The sequence below is a fragment of the Podarcis erhardii genome (assembly GCF_964252035.2).
Source record: "Podarcis erhardii genome assembly, chromosome: 6".
NCBI classification, from domain to species: Eukaryota; Metazoa; Chordata; class Lepidosauria; order Squamata; family Lacertidae; genus Podarcis; species Podarcis erhardii.
Genome location: NC_138510.1, coordinates 28754634 through 28774875, shown reverse-complemented (window position 1 = coordinate 28774875; position 20242 = coordinate 28754634). Strand labels below are relative to the sequence as shown.

Here is a 20242-nt window from a genome sequence, read left to right as displayed (position 1 = left end):
AAGGGCGTCCTTTGCAGCCTTAAAAAGGAAGCTGCGTCTCCATCCTCTCCATCGGCTGCTCCCGGCACCGCGAAGCCTCTGTTGCTTCTCCCGGTTCCCCTCCTCCCCAGCCCGGACATCATTTCATCTATATAAGGCAGAATCCTCGCTTGCCGTCCTCTTCTCTCCGTCCCCAGCCCCGCGTCCCCCGGCCGGGCTGCTGCCACCCGCACAGCTCGGCATTCTTTCGCCTTGTATGGCCAAATCCTTTGGGGTGGGAGGGAACCGTTTGGGGAAAGTCTCGGCTCCATTGGCCGCCTCGTCCGCCCGATCCCGCTCTTTCCAGACCAGGGCGATTGAAAACAACACAGCTAGAAGTCGCATCTTCTCTGCGGGGCTCGTGGGGGAAGCGCTTTTCTCTGCCGGCTTGGAACAAGTTTCTGTGTGACAGGTAAGTGCCCTTCCTTGGACTCCACTTCGCTCCGTGAGGACGGGGCTGGTGGGTGGTCAAGACCAGGGTAGGGGAGAGAATACGGGATAACTTGCTGCATATGACCCAGCCACTCATTAATCCGAAGTAACTAGTCCCTGTTGTCTTTGCTGCGGCAAAAGTAACTAGTCCCTGTTGTTTTTCGCTGTAAGAAACTAGCTGGCCTCCCCTGGTAATTTACTGCCTACTGGTTTCAAGACGCATGAGGTGTATGAGGAAGGGAAGGTTTCTGGTTATTTATTTCAGCCTTCCCCAAGCTGGTGCCCCCCTGGAGATGTTTTGAACTACAACTCCCAGCAGCCCCGTTGCCATACTTCCATGGGAGCTGTGGCCCAATGCATCAGCAGTGCTCCAGACTGAGGAAGTTTGATTTCCTTATTGTTCAAGGCAGCATACACAGTCCTCGCCCTCCATTACACCACTGCAACAATCCAGTCAGTTAGGTTAAGCTGGAAAAGAGAGAGGAGATGGGAGGAGAAACTGGTCCCGAGCCACACAGTGAGCATCATGGCTGAGCAGGGATTTGATTTTGAGTTTCTGCAGCGCAGGTTCAACACATTAACCACTGCACCTCACTGTCTGAGGATGAGATAGTTGGACAGTGTTCTTGAAGCCACCAGCATGAGTTTGATCAAACTGCGGGAGGCAATGGAAGACTGGAATGCCTGGCGTGCTCTGGTCCATGGGGTCACGAAGAGTCGGACACGACTAAATGACTAAACAACAACAACCTCACTGCCTCTTAGTGGTGAGGTGGGGTCCACTTTTGCCACTCCTTAAGCACCTTGCCTTGAGCATAGCAGCGTTGTCCCCCAATGCAGAGCCCTCCTGATGTTTCAGACTACAATTCTTTCAACTCCAAACAACTAGAAGTCTGGGAAGACGGTTGAAGTTTACCCAAGAAGTGCACAAGCTGTGGGATGTGATGTGGCCATCTCTTGATTTTTTGAAAGGTTTCCCTAACTTCCAGCATACCCCCCACCCTGGGCAGGAGAGCAAAGCAATGTCTTGTAGTCTATCTGTTCACCTTCTCAATACAAGAAATCTGGAGTTAGAGCATCCCCAAAACATAGCTCCCCATCCTCTGCAAGCGACAGCCCCCCCCCCGTACCCCAACACGGGAAAATGTGTTTCAGAGAAAGAAATGCCAACTGATTCTGGAACAAGCGAGAGTCAAGCTCACTGAGGTTGCACAGGCATTTGCTTGTTTCCAGAATCTGTCACCCAGCCTAGCAGCAGGAAGCCTCACAGGTCAGTGACAGAGCAACTGCTTGGCCTGCAGAAGGTTGCAGGTTCAGTTCCCGGCAGCTCCAGTGCAGGGCTGGGAATGCCAGTCAGTGTAGCTCTGCTGCAAGTCAGCAGTCAGTTACATGGACCAGTGGTCTGACTTGCTACTGTATGTTCTAGTGATCAGCACAATCAGTGTTTCACGTTGAACTGATATACCTGACATTAAACAAATCATCTTCTAGCGGAGGGCACCCTTAAAAGAGTCCTCAGGTACACCCCTGGAAGACCTCATCACTAGTCCTCCCCTAAGTGTAGAATCTTGGCTGGCTGTGAGGGATGTCTGCTTACTCATGCACTCTGCACATGCTCAGAAGGGCCCTTTTTATTACTACTTTGCATGTTCAAAAGTCAAGAGAAACACTGAAAAGCAATTCCAGGGCTGATCCCCAGAAGCAACTGAGCTCTGTTGACAGTGATCTGTGCAGTCCACACAGCTGGCTTTGTGGGTCTGGAGCAGAAATGAAACGGCTCTCTTCTGGCCTCTACCCCATCCTCCCATTGCAGGCCAAACAAAAAGCAAGGAAAGACATTGATCTGAAGAATTATGACACACCACTGCCATACTATGAGGTTTTCTCTGTCCATCATCAGAGGGGAAGGGTCATAGCTCAGTGGCAGAACATCTGCTCTGCATGCACAAGGTTCCAGGTTCAATCCCTGGCATCTCCAGGTAGGGGTGGGAGAGACTCCTACCTTGCTGGGGTTTGGGCTCGATGACCCTTGGGGTCTCTCCCAACTCTATGACTCCTTGTCTGAAACCCTGCAGGCTTGCTGCGAGTCAGTATTGAGCTAGATGGACCAATGGTATGACTCAGAATAAGGCACTTCCTATCTGGGCAGGTAAGGGACGCAGGTGGTGCTATGGGTTAAACCACAGAGCCTAGGTCTTTCTGATCAGAAGGTCGGCGGTTCAAATCCCTGCGACGGGGTGAGCTCCCGTTGCTCGGTCCCACCTCCTGCCAACCTAGCAGTTCGAAAGCATGTCAAAGTGCAAGCAGATAAATAGGTACCGCTCCGGCGGGAAGGTAGACGGCATTTCCGTGCACTGCTCTGGTTCGCCAGAAGTGGCTTAGTCATGCTGGCCACATGACCCGGAAGCTGTACGCCGGCTCCCTCAGCCAATAAAGCGAGATGAGCACCGCAACCCCAGAGTCGGTCACGATTGGACCTAATGGTCAGGGGTCCTTTCTCTGGGCAGGTAGCAGGGAAGGGGGCATTTACTGAATGAATGCATACAGCAAACATGGGATGTTACCAATAATAATAATAATTGCCTGGTGTGCAATGGGATACCCAGGGGGTGGGGATGAAGTGTCCTAACTCCACAGAAGCAGATTTTTAAACAATTTCCAATTAAACTTTTTATTGCACTAGCCATAGGCCATGGCATCATTCAGAAGGAGAACAAAAAAGAAACAGAAAAAAAGAACAATAACCATAAAAATCATTGGGCACAGACATACAATAAAACCACAGTCACGGCTACTAAAATTATTTGTTGCATTGAATAGAATAGAATAGCAGAAGATTCTCAGGTAAGATGTGCCAAATTAAATATCTGAATCCCCTTTGCAGTTGATCGCTATTTTGTCTAGTTCCTTCCTCCTGATCTTCTTAGTTGCCAGCGCATAGAGTGCTACTTTATAAGTAACAAAGTCGTCGGTGTCGCTCAGCAGCCATTTCACCCTTTCCACCCTATTCAAATGTGTTCCATTTGTAAACAAGGGTTTTATAAATCAATCTCTTGGGTCTATGTATAATGGGCGCTGCAATAAAGAATGGCGCAGTCCTCGACGCAGGGTTGTCCACACAGACAGAGTCTCTCTTCATAATGTACTTTGCCGTACAGTGTATATCTGGAGAGATGGTGTGGTGAACAGCATGTCTGATGGAGGTTCAAATCTCTAGGACACAGGAGGGCAGCTCACAGCCCAAAGGCTATATGCAGCCCATGAAGACCCTCTCTGCTGCCCACCACAAGTTCACTATCCCTCCCCTGTCACCCCCAAAATAGGAATGTGGGAAACTGCCTTTTGCTGAGTGACACCATTGGTTGATTCAGCCCAGTGTTGTGTACACTGGCCACAGGTCTCTGGGATTTCAGACAGGGCTCTCTCGCAGCCTGGAGATGCTGGAGATTGAAGCTGGGACTGCCTGCATGCATAAAATGTGCTCTGCCATCGAGTGAAGTGTACAGATGGGTCAAGGGAAGGGAAGGGAAAGGAAAGGAAGGAAAGAGAGTGGCTGCAGCAGTGAATGGCCAATTCAGTGTCATTTTGAGTTTGCAACCTCAGATGGTGCTCTTGACCTGCTCGTGTGGGTATACCAAAATCCTGCTGCAAAATAATATTCTTTGGCCTTAATTCAGCTCACCGTGGATTTATTTTTGCCTCAGCTGCAAAAGCAACAGGTCAAATTCCTAACATCCCAGGCCTATGACTTCAGTCCAACAAAGGCAGAACAAAACAGTCGCTTGCAACACCACTGCAAAATCAGCATCTAACCTGGAGGTGGGGGGGAGCCCAGTATACTGATACCATCAGGGCCATGCAAGTTTTTTGGGTGCCAGCACAGGACATTTTACTCCCTGAAGCCAAGTCCTAATGGGGCCACCTGCCCTGCTGCAGTCACTATTCTTTTTTTAAAAAAGAATAAAGCATTGATACACTATTCAGGTGCCAATTCCTGCCTTCATCTATCCCTCCTCCACCTCAGCTATTGTCTGTAAATTCACCCTACTGCATGCCAAGGCTGGTCCAGGTCTTCTCGATGGGTAGAAGCAAATGAGCACTCTCAGTAGCGTAGGAAGGGGGGGTGCGGTGGGTGCGGATCGCCCCGGGTGTCATCACTGAGGGGGATGACAAAATGGCAAAAATATGTGTTTTTGAAAAAATAACGCCCGCACCCACCACACGCCCCTTCCTACGCCAAAGCAGGAACACTCTCCCCTCGAGTGATTTCCAGAAAGCAGAAGCATTGCTGCCTCCAACTTTGCAGGCAGAGCATAGCCTTTATGGCTAGTAGCCTTCAGCAGCCCTCTCCTCCATGAATCTGCCTAATCCAGAGGCGTAGCTAGGTGAGGTGGGGGTACTGGGCATCACACCGTGGGGCCTGCAGCATGCCTGAGCCACATGTCTCTCCTGATTAGGGAGGCAGCGGGTGGACTGCCTGCAAGCTCCACGGTGCTTTTTCAAGCAGCTCGGGCTTGCGTCTGCCCACCACCTCAGCCGCCCTACAGCTGAGGGGGAGGCTGCAGAGAGGCTCCACACAGCGTGCCCTGCCCTGGCTCACCCTGCCCCATGGGTGGTTTGTGCTGCCCCCAGCTGCAGGGCGCGCGCACCACCCCAGGCACCCGAGCAGCTAGCTATGCTGCTGCTCTCATGCAGCCAGTGTTTTTTATCAGGGAGATGTATCATTTATATTCTCCATTTGACAGAAGAAAATATTTGTCCTGTAGCCAGGAGCAGGTCACTTAGAATAGGTCAAGCTGAGTTGAGATACCTGCTTATATGGAGTATTGACGAAAGATATTATTTTATTTTTTGGAAACGTTTTACTTTATTTTGAACGTTATGCACACAAAGTATTGAGAGCTAGTGGAGACCTGATTAGAATCTCATCTTTAGCACAAACTTGTTTTGATCCAAGGATAGATAGGGGAACACGCGGGCCTCTGGATATGGTTGGACAATAACTCCCATCGGCCCCAGCCTGTTGGATGGGATCTGTGTCACCTGCGACTCAGTAGGAAATATCCAGGGATACTGGAGAGCTGGAGACAAATCAAGGTAGTGATACAAAAACAAAATGTGTTTCTGGGTGCTTCCCAGACAGAAGCTTAATACAGTACAGTGGTACCTCGGGTTACATACGCTTCAGGTTACATACGCTTCAGGTTACAGACTCCGCTAACCCAGAAATAGTACCTCGGGTTAAGAACTTTGCTTCAGGATGAGAACAGATATTGTGCTCCGGCGGCACGGCAGCAGCAGGAGGCCCCATTAGCTAAAGTGGTGCTTCAGGTTAAGAACAGTTTCAGGTTAAGAACGGACCTCCGGAACGAATTAAGTACTTAACCCAAGGTACCACTGTACTGTAAATGAACCATTCAGATGTTGCAAACTGGTTGTTGGCAACTTAAATGGATTTTTCCTGGAATGGGTGAAATCCAGATTAAAAGTGTGAGGGAAGACTATGGGGTGGCATTTTGATGCTGCGTTTTTTTTTTTTTTTAAAAAATCCATGCCTGAGGGGGACCACCAATCCTACAACTGACACCCAAACTGACTGCACCCTGAGTTCCCACTGTGACTGATGGGAGAAAGATGTCTGCGCGTGATCCCAGATGCACTCTGAACAGCTGCCTCCATGGCACCTGTTTGTGCCTATGGAACCTCTGCCTGAGTGTGTTTCTGAAGGAGGAACCTGCTTCTCAAGAGGGACTGCAGTAATGCAGGTCCCCCAAACACAGCCCCTAAGGAATGCAGGAAGGGTTCCCATCGCCAGTGGCGTAGCGTGGGGGGTGCAGGGGGGGCCGGCCGCACCGGGCGCAACATCTGGGGTTAGGGCAAATCCACGGGTTAGGGGGCGCAAATCCACGGGTTAGGGGGCGCAAATTATTTGCCTTGCCCCGGGTGCTGACAACCCACGCTACGCCACTGCCCATCGCTTATTGGCTCTTGGCTTCTGCTCCCTGCAAGTTCCTCTGTGATACGGCTAATGGAAAGGAGGCAGCTGGTGACAAATGTAATGTTGGGTAAAGTCCCACTCCAGGCAGGAGGACAAAAAGGCTTTTATCCTCTTTGTAGTGGGAGGTGTATCGAAGCCTTGAACTAATCATCTTGCCCCCCTTGTCTTCCTGGGGCTGGCAGAAAAGAGCTCCTCTCCTAGCCTGCGCTAACAAGCTAGCCTTTGAGCTCGGCAATCATTGTCTGGGGGCAGGGCTGCTCTCCCTCTCTCCCTTCATCTACCCTTCTCAGGATTGCTAAACAGCAATGCACTCACTCCCAGCATAACTGCTGGGCATGCTCTTATCAGCTACCTAAATGCGTGGTGTTGTTGTTTTATAAAAAAAAATTAATTCCCTGGAGTTAGAGAAGAACAAGGAGCTGGGCATTTTTTAGTCCTTGAATGTGTGTGCCTCTTTAGCAGGTACACACACACACACACACACACACACGGAGGAAGAGAGAGAGAGAGAGAGAGAGAGAGAGAGAGAGAGAGAGAGAGAGAGAGAGAGTTTCCCACAAAGGACTGCATTGCACAGAAAGTAGCATCAGGCCTGTACTAAGACTCTGACCTAGCATCGCTTTCCACCAGGAAGGGATTTACACACACACACACACACACACACACACACACACACACCCCTAAGCTTCTCTGGCAGTATGGAACTGGACATAAGCAGACCTGAATTTAGTTTGCCATGGCAGTTTCTGGAGAGGGAAGGAAATTGTTGTGTCATGTCTTCCAGACACCGACTAAGCTTGAGAGCAGGGCTGGCCCTACCATTAGGCAGAGTGAGGCAACTGCCTCAGCCAGCAAATGCTTGGGGAAGGAGGCAGCACCTCCTGGCTGTTTCTCCTGAACCCCTTGGCCGGAACCCCCTGCCTGCACCCACTGGCCTTAACTGGCTTCCTGCCAGTATTTATATAAGATACAATTGCTGGTCCAGTCTGCATTTGGACTTGGGGGTGCCATCTTGCCCTTCAAGCAGCAAAATGTGCCTTGAACCAGTCCTGCCTGAGAATTACAGAATCGCAGAGTTGGAAGGGATCACGAGGGTTATCTAGTCCAACCCCCTGCAATGCAGGAATCGTTTGCCCGATGTGGGACATGAACCCACAACCCTGGGATTAAGAGGCTCATGCTCTACCAACTGAGCTATCCCAGGAATGGAGCAAGCTAGTCCAAGCCCTGAGTGGAGAAAGGCTGCAGCTAGTGGCAGACCTTTGCACACAGAAGGTTCAATCCCTGTAGCTTCAGCTAAGGTTAGGAATGTTACCTGCCTGAAACCCTGGATAGCCATTGCAAGTCAGTGTAGACAATTACTGAGTTAAATGTTGCCAGTGGTAAGTGGTCTGCCTATGTTCCTGTGAGGTCTAAAGTGTGTGTGTGTGTGTGTGTGTGTGTGTGTGTGAGAGAGAGAGAGAGAGAGAGAGAGAGAGAGAGAGAGAGAGAGAAACATGGGCATACGTACATATATACAATACAGATTTAGATATTTTAAAATTCCTGCCCGTTCTTCTTCTGATGAACTGGGAGGGAGCCTCTAATCCTTATTAACAAGCTCTAGCTGTAGCAAAGAGCACAGATCCACATGCCACACTCTGCCTGGCTAGACAGAGCGGGTGGGGAATGGAATGCTAAGAATCTGCTGGGAACAGATAATTTCCTGCTTATTCCGGAATAGGCCCAGCGCCTGCATCTTACTTGCAAGCCTGTCCTTATGAAAAGAGAATCAAAGAAAGACAATTTAGCTAAGGGTTGGTTCTTTAGAGGGAAGGATCTCCTGGTGAAAATTGCCCCAAGTTTCTGAAGGTATTGCTTTCTGTCTCCCTAAGAAATCAGACACCAGCAGTGTAATGCTGTACACATCTGCTTAGAAGTAAGTCCCACTGAGTTCAATGGGGCTTACTCCCAGGTAGATGTGTGTACTAGGACTGGAACCTAAATGAGTAGCAAGTAGCATTGAAGAAGAAGAAGAAGAAGAAGAAGAAGAAGAGTTTGGATTTGATATCCCGCCTTTCACTCCCTTTAAGGAGTCTCAAAGCGGCTAACATTCTCCTTTCCCTTCCTCCCCCACAACAAACACTCTGTGAGTTGAGTGGGGCTGAGAGACTTCAAAGAAGTGTGACTGGCCCAAGGTCACCCAGCAGCTGCATGTGGAGGAGCGGAGACACGAACCCGGTTCCCCAGATTAGGAGACTACCGCTCTTAACCACTACACCACACTGGCCATTTCTCTTTCCCTTATCTGCCCCCCCAATGGGTTTGTGTATCTTTAACAGCTGATTGTCAGGCAGATATTGAACAACAAAGGCTTTCACTATCCCCTATAGCTGCATATGTTGAATTTCCTGGGTAACTCTCAGGCATTAGGCTAGATGGGAACAATGTATATGCATGCACAGGGTAGCTCTCCCCACTCTAGCAATGGTGAGTTCTGGTGCAGTGAGCTGTCCGAAGAATGGGAAGTGGTCTTCATCACAGGTTTGTTGCAAGGCTGGACACAGTTTACGCTGGTGATTGCAATGGGCCACCATTTGTGTGCAGGCATGCTTTTTCTGTTGCTTTCAAATGTCTCAAATGTGCCATCATGATGCAAACCTCCCCATACCACCGAAGGCAGCCCTGTTGAGGGAAGTTTTTTATATTTAATGCTGTATTGTGTTTTTAATATTTGGTTGGGAGCCGCCCAGAGTGGCTGGGGAAACCCAGCCAGATGGCGGGGTATAAATAAATAATAATAATTATTATTATTATTATTGCAGAAGCTCAGAAATGGATTCCCAGCTTGCCTTGGATGGTATTCGCAATACAAAGATTTGAATAGTTTACCAAAACTCTTCAAGATGCCATTTGAAGATGGTTGTTTTAGTCATGAGATTCAGAATGCAGCATTTGCTGAAGGCAGGGAAGCGGGGGGAGGGGGCAGTATTGTGGCATCAGATCTTAAATCCTTCAGATAACATCTCCAAAATGTGAAATGATTAAACATTAGGGCAACCAGATGGAATGGAGGAAAGGGCTTCTATCATCAATACAGAAGGAGTGGTGTATTGGAGCAGGGATGAAGCACTCTCACTTATTACACAGCCAGGACAATGGTGGCATCTCTTGGGGCTAAACTGCCTTGGTCCGGTATAACTGAAGGAGCGTCTCCACCCCCATTGTTCTGCCCGGACACTGAGGTCCAGCACAGAGGGTCTTCTGGCGGTTCCCTCACTGTGAGAAGCCAAGTTACAGGGAACCAGGCAGAGGGCCTTTTCGGTAGTAGCACCCGCCCTGTGGAACACTCTCCCACCAGATGTCAAACAGAAAAACAACTACCAGACTTTTAGAAGACATCTGAAGGCAGCCTTGTTTAGGGAAGCTTTTAATGTTTAATAGATTATTGTATTTTAATATTATGTTGGAAGCCGCCCAGAGTGGCTGGGGAAACCCAGCCAGGTGGGTGGGGTATAAATAATAAATTATTATTATTATTATTATCCTCTGCGTGCCAATAAATTAGGGTGTTTTTTCCTCAGAGAGAAACCCACCAGAAAAGTCAAGCAGAGGAAGAGACAGGTGCCATTAATATGCATGGCTAAGGTTTCGATGGGCACTTTGGGGATAATGTTCTTGAGTACACACAATAAATAACTGGCTGTACAAATGAACCCATTGACATGAACCCATTTTTTTAAGATACAAGACCAGAACGTCACAATTTTGTCAGGGGTTTGTTAACTGCTGCTAAAACATTAATTGCTGCAAAACGTGTGCTCCAATAGTTCCAATGAACTGAAAATGGTTTATTAAAATAACGAAATTAATGTTTAAAGGAAAGTAGGCACAAAAGTGATAGCAGTGAGTGATTTGAGAATTGGCAATCTACCTTACTTAGTACATGAAATCAGAACATGTTAGAATTAATAATTATATATATTGTTATTGAAAGCCTTTTCACTGCTATCAAAAGTAATTATCTGATTACTTACTTACTTACTTACAAGATAGAAATGATATAATATTTCTAAAATGAGGTAATAGTTTTTTAAAGAACATATTATCTGTATTTGTGCTATATAATAGTGAAGATACAAATTTAATATAGGATGATCTGGTAGTAAATTAGTGAACATTCAACTGTAATATGTATTATGTCATCCATAGTCTGTAAACTTTGTTTATTTAAAAAGGCTAAAAGAAGAAGTATTGTAAGCAAACAATCTGTTTTGTTTTTCCTAGTCCTCTTCCAAAAACTCCACCAAGATGTCGAGCAAACGGGCCAAGGCGAAGACTACCAAGAAGCGCCCTCAGCGTGCGACTTCCAATGTCTTCGCCATGTTTGACCAGTCGCAGATCCAGGAGTTCAAGGAGGCTTTCAATATGATTGACCAAAACCGTGACGGATTCATAGACAAGGAAGATCTGCATGACATGCTGGCATCTCTCGGTAACAAAGCAGCATTGAGTCAAATGCAATTTCATTGTGAGCTGGCGTGGCTCCGGGGCTATTAGTGTGAGCTGTGAACCAGAAAGCCCTCCCTTTCAATCTCACCTCGGTCAAGAACTTAGTAGATAGTCTTAAGGCAGGGATGGGGACCCTCTGTCTCTCCAGAGGTTGCTGCGCTACAGCTCCCATGATTCCCAACCATTGACCAGGCTGGTTAAATAGTTTGCTTGTTTTATGAAGCCTACATTTAAATTGAATTGAATTGGGGGAAGTGGTTTTACTGTTGCTGTTGCTAAAACAACCGGGTGTCAGAAACCTTTGCAAAGCTACTGCCAAGCAGCCAGACATCTACCAAAGATCTTCATCTGCTCAAAGCAACTAGAGATGTTGGTTCCTCATCTTGTAATGATGGTGCCAATACCTTTACATTAGTGATGAGGCTCCTGTGGCCCCTGCTTTAATCTCATGTTGCCCTAGAGGCACCTCAGACCCATTCTTGCTCTCTGGATCACAGTAGAGGATGGTCCATTGGGGTGAGTCAGGCACTTTCCTACCAACTCCATTCTGCCCCCAGATAGCCTGCACTTGCTTGCCTTCTTACTTTCAGCCATTCCAGGCACTGCCTGTCATTTTACGTGCCCTTGTGGAATGGATTTAGCGCAGTGCAACCAGTTCTACTCCACTGGGCACTGAGCCTAGGAGGAGCCACAGGGTGTCATGACTATGACTGAAATATACTCGGAGTTGAGTGTGGATTTCATGCTCTTTATTCAGCTCATAGTAGCGAGGAATGAAAGTTCCCCCACAATATCTGCTTTATATACATTATTTATACAATGGGCCACACGTGATTGGCTAATTCCGGGATTCTCCTGTAGGCCAATCAGGTTGCGGATTCACTTCCACCTGGAGCTGGATTGGGTGGCTCCGGCAGACCAATCATACTGCTGCATTGTTCTAGGACCAATCAGACTGCTGCATTCTGAATCCTATTGTTCTAGGACCAATCAGACTGCTGCATTTGGGATCCTATTCAACTCAGTACATAACACTGACATAGTGAAATGAGCAGAATGGAAGGTGAGAGACGGGGGCACGCACCAAATTTGGGGTTCTCACAGGGTATAGCTGAAATTCAAAAGACCAAAGTCTGCCCCTGATTAACAGGGCGGAGGATGGGGACAAAACTAGAATTACTTGGCTCTGTTGGTTATTGGCTGTGGCTCCACCTACTGCCTTTTGCCAGTGGCCAGCACTGATAGACAATCCCTCTGGGAATTGCTTCACCTCCTCCATTGTGTGTGAGAGAGGGGGAGAGAGAAAGAGCCATGGCTTTTACGCAGTGAATCAGGAGGTAGGGTGGGAGTTTTGCAGCAGTGGCAGATTTAGGGCAGCGTGACCGGTTCACCCACACTGGGCACTGAGCTGAGGGGGGCGCTGCAGGGCATTGCAACTCTGACGTAATGCACACACAGAAAGGAAGGTGAGAGGTGGGGCAGGGGGAAGGCCACCAAATTTTGGCCTCACACAGGGTGCTGCTGAAATTTGAAAGATCAAAGAACATCCCTGCTTGCAATAAACCATGGAATATGAGGCAATGTTGGATTATTCAGCATCGACAAAAGAAAGTTCTTCGCACATAGTTTAACTATGACCTCTGATCCCACAAGTGGCAGTGATCCACATCTTGAAACAACATGGGGTGGGAGAACTTGGTGTTCATTTTAACAAGCCGAAAGAAGTCTGATGGCCAGGCCTAGCCTCTTATTCCCAGAAACTCCCCCTGCCCCAGATACCCAGGCCAGTTGCTAAATCAGGCAGGGCAGGGCTGACCTCAAATGTCACTCGGAAGCCTGAAGCCCTTGACCAACTCTGCAAAGCAAATCTTGCTCAAATGGCCAAGGGTGAGAGACGATGGGAGCTGCAGCCTAGCAACATTTGGGGAGCTACGGGACCCTCATCCCCCTTGCTCAAGGCTTCAGACAGTTCTGGGTAACTATTGGACTTCGTGTTTTGCAAAATAGGGGTCAGCCATTGCTTCTTCGTCCCAGAATCCTAGGTGCAACCTGAGGCCAGCAGCATTTAGCAGACACTAATCCAATCCAATCCAATCCGTATTCAAATTAAGGTTGTATGCACAGCATCCATTTAAAGCACATTTAAAATATATGACTTTTCCTCAAAGAATCATGGGAACTATAGTTCGCTAAGGCTGCTGGAAACCGTTGCTGTATGAGGCTTAAACTGTCTTTTTGTGGGGTGGGGATGTGCTTTAAATGTATAGTATGTACACAGCCTGAGTCTAGTTGCGATCTTATGGGTGCCATGTTGTTTATTTATTTTGTTCTCCTCTTTAACCCCTGCTTTGCATAATCCAGCCTGTGAAAGAATTAGGAAGAACTCAAAATTATGGTCACTATTTTGTGACTTTCTGGTTGGTCCTAAAAAAGGGATTGTCCAAATTGTGGATTTTGGGACAAACAAGAACAGATTCAGCTTCTGGCAGACAGGCTTATAGTCACCCCAGGCAGACTCAGTCTCAGTGTGGTGACAGTTGTGGGATGAAAGGGTCCTCTATGAATATCCAGATCACAAAGGCCAGCCTGCATTCTGGACACTCATTGAACCATTGTCAAGCTCATTTCAAGGCCAGTAAATTCATCCTGAGTAGAGAGGTTGTGGAGACTATAAATCAAGGAAATAAAATGGTTGAGAGAACACCTGAATGCATGGAGAGGAATCAGGAAGTAGTCATCAGATTAGTACAGTTCAGAGTTTTAAATTATTTTAAGCATTGTATTTGTACAGATGACCACTAGAGGGCACTTAGGTAGATAAAAGTACATCTTGGTTTAATGTAGAGACTGATGAGCAATTCAGGAGTACTAAGTCATCCTGACTTGGCAGTATTTCCCTCCTCCCAGGGTATTTTTCCCCTTTCAGACAGCCGTTCCTTTTGACTCATCATGCTTGTCTCCTAACTAAGCCATAACCCCAGGACCTGGTTTTATAGGCCATTTCCAGGGAAGCTCCTAGGAAACTTGTCTTCTTCGTGAGCAAAGGGCCCTTTCACCTTTGAGGATAAGGTCACAGGGGTGTTTTATTGCCCTGGTTTAGTTAGGCCACTAAGAAATGTTTATATTCAGGTTTCTGTTACGAATCCCTTGCAGAGAAGGAGCAAACTTCATACTCCTAGGATACAGTCAAGGCAGCTGACCTGGACTGAGCATACTGTTAACACTTTTGGACACTTCCCATCATTATGATTCCTTCTATCATCCACATCTTGTACACAAGTACAAACTGAGGTTGCAATCCTATGCCCACTTACCTAAAAGCAAGTTCCGTTGAGGAACATACTTTTGAATAGGATTGCACTGCAGCTCATATCATCCCTGACCCCTGGGCCTGATGGAAATAGCAGTCCAACTCATCTGGGTGGCAAGAGGTTCCCCATTCCTGGTGTAAAGACAAATGCTTACCAAAAAAGCATTGTTGTACAGCCAGAACGAGAATTAATCTTGAAGAGACAAGTGCAAGGATGGAGGATTCCAATATATTTACATTCTCCTCCTCCTCCTTGTTCTTGTTGCTGCTTTGCTAGGTGAATCCAGTTCCAACCCCTCAATTTTTCTCTCCTCCGGTCACAGACAGAGAAGGCAATGCAGTGGCCACATCTTGTGGGGCTCAAGCAGTGAGCTTGAATTGGACTAATCTCTCATCCGACTTGTACCTTTCAGGGAAGAATCCTACGGATGAGTACCTGGAGGGCATGATGAGTGAGGCACCTGGGCCCATCAACTTCACCATGTTCCTCACCATGTTTGGAGAGAAGCTGAATGGAACTGATCCGGAAGACGTCATCCGCAATGCTTTTGCTTGCTTTGATGAGGAAGCCACAGGTATGTTCCATGCAGACCACCTCTCCATTGCAAACTGGATATTCTAAGATAGGTTGTGGCAGCAGTTAGAGCCAAACAAACATGCTGCTGTGTGTCAGCAGAAATCTTCACACATATCTGAGGCCAAGGAAGGATACAGCTGGCTCTCCCTTCTTTCATTCTGCTCACTTGCCTCCTCCACAATCAGTTCAGACTGTAAACTCCTGGAGGCTGGGATCTGTGCCTTTGGATTGTACTACTCGGTGAAGCACTATGTACACTGTTGTTGCCAGCAAAATAACAATAGTGATTCAACCCTTAATAAGTGAGGAGGTATGCTTATTGGAACGGAGGCTGTAATGAGACGGAAGCTTACTGGCCTCCCTTTGCTTGGAAATGAATTAAATAAAATAAACCCTAAATATTAGGCAGGAAATAGCTATGGCCCGGTGTGGATTATTTTATTTCAAATAAAATTTGTCTGCCCAGTGGGTCATAGGCCCACAAGCCCTTGAGAAACACTCAGTATCAGCCAAAGCGAAAACATTCTTTATCTTAGAGGGCCGCCTCAGAAGTGACCTTCCACTAATCTCACATTTGGTTCTCCACCCCCACCCAATCGTCTCTGCCATTCATACAGGTTTCATTCATGAAGACCACCTGCGGGAACTGCTCACCACCATGGGTGACCGGTTCACGGACGAAGAAGTGGATGAGATGTATCGAGAGGCCCCCATTGACAAGAAAGGCAACTTCAACTATGTGGAGTTCACCCGTATCCTGAAGCATGGAGCCAAAGACAAAGATGATTAAAACTAAGAGATTCCGGTATGCAGTTGCCCCTGTTTTAAGTCCCATTCCCCTTACTCAAAGATTCCCTGCTGCTGTGGTCAAGTGTCAGAGTGGGCTAACCCTGAAATATTTCAACAGAATTAGCCCTACCTCTAAATATAGAATAAGATTTTTGCATGTACACCCCCACCCACCCACCCCCCAGTGTTGATCCTTTACGAAGCGACTTCTCAATTTGGAGGTCTCATTGAGTAAGGTACTTGTGAAATTTGTCTTTTCAAAGGAGTCTAATTGGAAACATTTTTGAAGAGGAAGGTAGAAGGGATTCTGAAGATGCAGCTACCTGTCTGGCTGTGTTCAGCACATCTGTTGGGGGAGGGAACCCACCCAGCACTGGATCTAATATAAGTTAAGGAGGCCTGATTAAATTGCCCTTTGAGTCTTTACCTAGAAAACTGATGCTTCTATTATTACCACTATTTATCACTTATACAGCACTTTAAACTTGCAGAGTGACTTCCCATCTACCACCACAACTCTGTGGGGTAAGACACTGTTATTCCCAGCTGAGGCAGACATGTACCCAGAGCCACACACAATACCTACAGAGGTGAGACTTGAACCCAGCTCTTCCAGATTCTAAATTGAACTTTATTATGCTAGACCATATCAGCCTTCCTCGCTGTTTATCTTGCACCCATTCAAAACCCACTGGGCATCAATCCAGCCTTGGGGTTGTTGTCTATCCTGATTTAGATGGCCTGGTCTGTTTTGCCCTTGTGATCCTTTGTGCACAACTAACACCTTTTCATTTGAAGATTGGCAGAGCACATTCCACACACCCCACACCTGTGGAACAGAGATTCACTTGACTTTCCCTTTGTTATCCATTTCATCCCAAATTTGTGTTGCTTGTTGGGTTGTGGCACTGGTTAAAATTAAAATGACTGCTTCACCAAGTCATCCTCTCTTTGATCTCAAATCCAGCATTTTGTGATTTCTTGCCGGCTACCTGAAAAAGTTGAGCAGGAAGAACACAAAAATTAAAAGCTCACCTATCCACTCTACATCTACCTTGATTTTGGAAGAACTTGCTATCATTAGTCCCTTCCATTATGAAAAAGTATATTTTTTTGAATATAGCAGAAGACCATCTATAACCCATCCTGGCTAACTTCACAGTCAATAAAATAAAGATGTAGCCTGTACAGTTGTTTGTTGACAATCAGACCAAAGATTTTGAAACTGAAGGGGGGGGAAAGAAATTGCCTATAAAGAGTATAATACGAATATGTTCTGGCTCATTATTTGGTTTTCTACTTTATTGGATGTGTTTGAAAACAGATGTATTAATTATATACACTTATTATATCTAAAGAATGGAACAAGAACTCCTTTTAGCCTTTCATGCAGCCTTCAATTTACATGCCTGAACTGAATATAGCCTAAAACTAGAAGCCAATATTATTGGGTGGTTGTGCACAAATTTGCATGATCACCTAACTCAAGGAAACTCAGACTATGCAAACACTCACACCTACTAATTTGCTGAAATTAGTAGGACTAAAACCTCAAACCTATATATGCATATTCAGGAGGAGATCACATTTGAATTCAATAGCGCTTTGCTCAGGTAAGTGTGCACAGAACTGCAGGCCACAGTGAACCGCCAAACACTTAAACACCATTGGCTTTGATGGTACACCCAGCGTTCTCTAAGCATGGTCAATGTCTTTAGGATCAGGAGGTAAGTCTAACATTTTCTGTGAAAAGCAGAAAGCTGTCTACAACAGTTAGGTCAATAACTAAACTTTTAAACATATTTTGCATTAGAGCAAAGGTCGAAGGGCCTCATGGCGCTCTCAGCTCTGCCTATTGACTGGCTCTCATTGGAGCTAGAATACAGGCAAAAAAAGCTTGTTAACCCAGTCCTCCTTACTGTGAATGCCAGCAGAGGCTTACGCACCCACTAGGCATTCATAACAGAAAAGGATTATTGAATTCCTGCCAACAGCGTGAGCTGCAGCAACGGTTCTATCTGTTACATCCTTGAACCCACCTCCTTATGCAATGTAGCACCTCCTTTAGGTCAGTGCCTTGACTCTTACAGGGGTGTGAGTAAGTGACCAGTATGATAAGGGAAGAATCCTTAGGGGATTTCAAGGAGGGTGGGCAGGTGGGACTCTCGGGCTGCTAGTTGCCTATCCCTGTTTCCCCAATTTCCCCTATGGCTGTGTTCTGTCACCTAGCAACTCAATAGCATGTTAAGCATACAGAGGTTCCTCTCTCCATCTTCTTACTCCAATGTCCAGTGTATTTTACCACACTAACTACAACAGTCACCTCTAACCTTGCCCACATATATTAGAGATGACAATATATGTAGAATTATAGAATTGTAGACTTAGAAGGCATCTAGTTCTAACCCCTTCAATGCAGGAATATGTAGCTGTCCGATACAAGGATTAAACCAGCAACCTTGGCCTTATCAGCACCATGCTCTAACCAACTTAGCTGGAGTTTGCCATAATGTGTGCAGAACAGGTTGGGTGTTGTTTTTTTGGTGGAAGAGAATCTCTGGCTTTTGTCTGACAGGAATGTAGCCTATGATGTCAAGTCTACATCCATTGCTCCACTCAGTTTTTTGTCTCTGACCCTGCCCATCTGTGGTACAACACCTTAAGAAGGTAGTCCATGTAGGAAAGTGAACTTTGGGTTGAAAATAATGTTTCCTCATCCATGAAGATTATGGAGGAGGCTCTCCGCAAAAGGCGATCTAGCTATCTGTTTGAGGACAGAAGGGGTATCATTTCCCACCCATTCTGTCTGCACCTTCAGCTAAAATAGGTAAAGGGACCCCTGACCGTTAGGCCCAGTCGTGGCCGACTCTGGGGTTGTGGTGCTCATCTTGCTTTATTGGCCAAGGGAGCCAGCATACAGCTTCCGGGTCATGTGGCCAGCATGACTAAGCCGCTTCTGGTGAACCAGAGCAGTGCACGGAAACGCCGTTTACCTTCCCGCTGGAGCGATACCTACTTATCTACTTGAACTGTGAGCTTTCAAACTGCAAGGTTGGCAGGAGCAGGGACCGAGCAACGGGAGCTCCGTTGTGGGGATTCGAACCGCCAACATTCTGATTGGCAAGCCCTAGGGCTCTGTGGTTTAACCCACAGCGCCACCCGCATCCCTCATGCACCGTCAGCTACTTCTGGTCAAATGCGAACTACACAATAAATAGTCCAGGCATTTTTCAGGCTGCAGAAACTTCAACACCACTCAAATGTACAATACACAAGTGGGGCATCACTCCTGAGTCTCCCGCAGCCAACACTGAAATGCCACAGAATTCAATTTACATGGCACTCAACCCTGCCGTGAGGAAAGGTTACAACATTGCAGGCATTTTGTCTTGGAAGGAAAGGTTGAGGTGGGGACACGAAGGAAGTTTATAAATTTATGTGGAGAAAGCGGTGAGGAGAAGTTTTTCCCTCCCACTTTCATAACACTAGAACTCAGCGTCATCCAATGAAGCTGAATGGAGAGAGTCAGGGCAATCAAAATGAAATGCTTCACCACACGGCGTGGAGTGAAACCTATATAATTTCCTCCTATTTATTTACTGTATTATATTTCTTTCCCACTTTTCCTCAAAAGGAGCTTATAGTAGTGTACATTGTTCTCTCTTCCCCACCCCCCACCCTGGCTGTTTTGGGTTTCAAGCATCTCATTTGTGAAGTGCTGATGTTCTGAATATGGCAATATGTACAAAGTGATCTCCACCCCCACAAGTATGCATTCCCGCAAGGATGCATCCCTATCTTTTAAATGAGGCTGGATTAGAAGCTATAGACAGGGCTGGCCCTACCATTAGACAGAGTGAGATGGACACCTTAGGCAGCTGATTTTGAGGGTCCTAAAAGGGCAGCAATCATTTACTTACTATTTTTATTTAGTGTGAGGGTGGGGTAGAATATTCAGGCACAAGGGCTGAATGTGGCCCTCCATGCCTCTCAATGTGGCCTTCAGAACAACGTCTTCTTCTTACCCCACCCATGCTAGGCCACACCCCTCACTGGCCCTGTTTTTGCCTATCTGTAATGTGTCCTTAAACTCTGATGATGCCTCTTGCTTGTCTGAATGGAAGACACGAGGTGGGTGGGTGGGTGAGTAACTAGCCTACTGTACAAAGATAATTTTTTACATTAATTGCTCTGTGGCCCTTGGAATGTTGCCTAGAAGGGATTGAGGCCCTCGGGCTGCGAAAGATTTCCACCACCCTGCTGAAGTACAGGGAGATGCTTTGACAAGCAGAGAGAGGGTGGCTGTTCTGTTTGTGGGAAGTTTCATGCCAGAAGGTGCAAAGGGGAAAGAAAGAAAAACAAAGGGTTGCCACCTTCATTGTCCTGGCAGATGTCCTGTACCTTTAGCAGCTGAGTGACAGGCAGAAACACAACAGCTGCACCTTTCCCTCATTTTCCGCCAGAGTAAAAGACGGATCTCTTGGATTTCTGACTGTCATGAAGTCAGAGTTCTCCTGGGAGTACAGAGAAGGGCTAGACGTTAGAGCAAACATCCTACTAACTTGAGTTACACTGAAGAACAATGGGCTTAACTGAAACTACTGACTTATCCCCCATAGCGTAGGGG

At 46.8% G+C, this 20242-nt stretch overlaps 1 protein-coding gene across 1 annotated transcript; it reads left to right on the top strand.

The window, feature by feature from the left end:
* Positions 1-274: 274 nt before the first annotated feature.
* Positions 275-16885, top strand: MYL9 (myosin light chain 9). Its single transcript, XM_081868164.1, has 4 exons — positions 275-430; positions 10715-10922; positions 14663-14824; positions 15444-16885. The coding sequence occupies exons 2-4, from the start codon at positions 10739-10741 to the stop codon at positions 15614-15616; spliced, it is 519 nt and encodes a 172-aa protein (XP_081724290.1). The 5' UTR covers positions 275-430; positions 10715-10738; the 3' UTR covers positions 15617-16885.
* The last annotated feature ends 3357 nt before the right edge of the window (positions 16886-20242 follow it).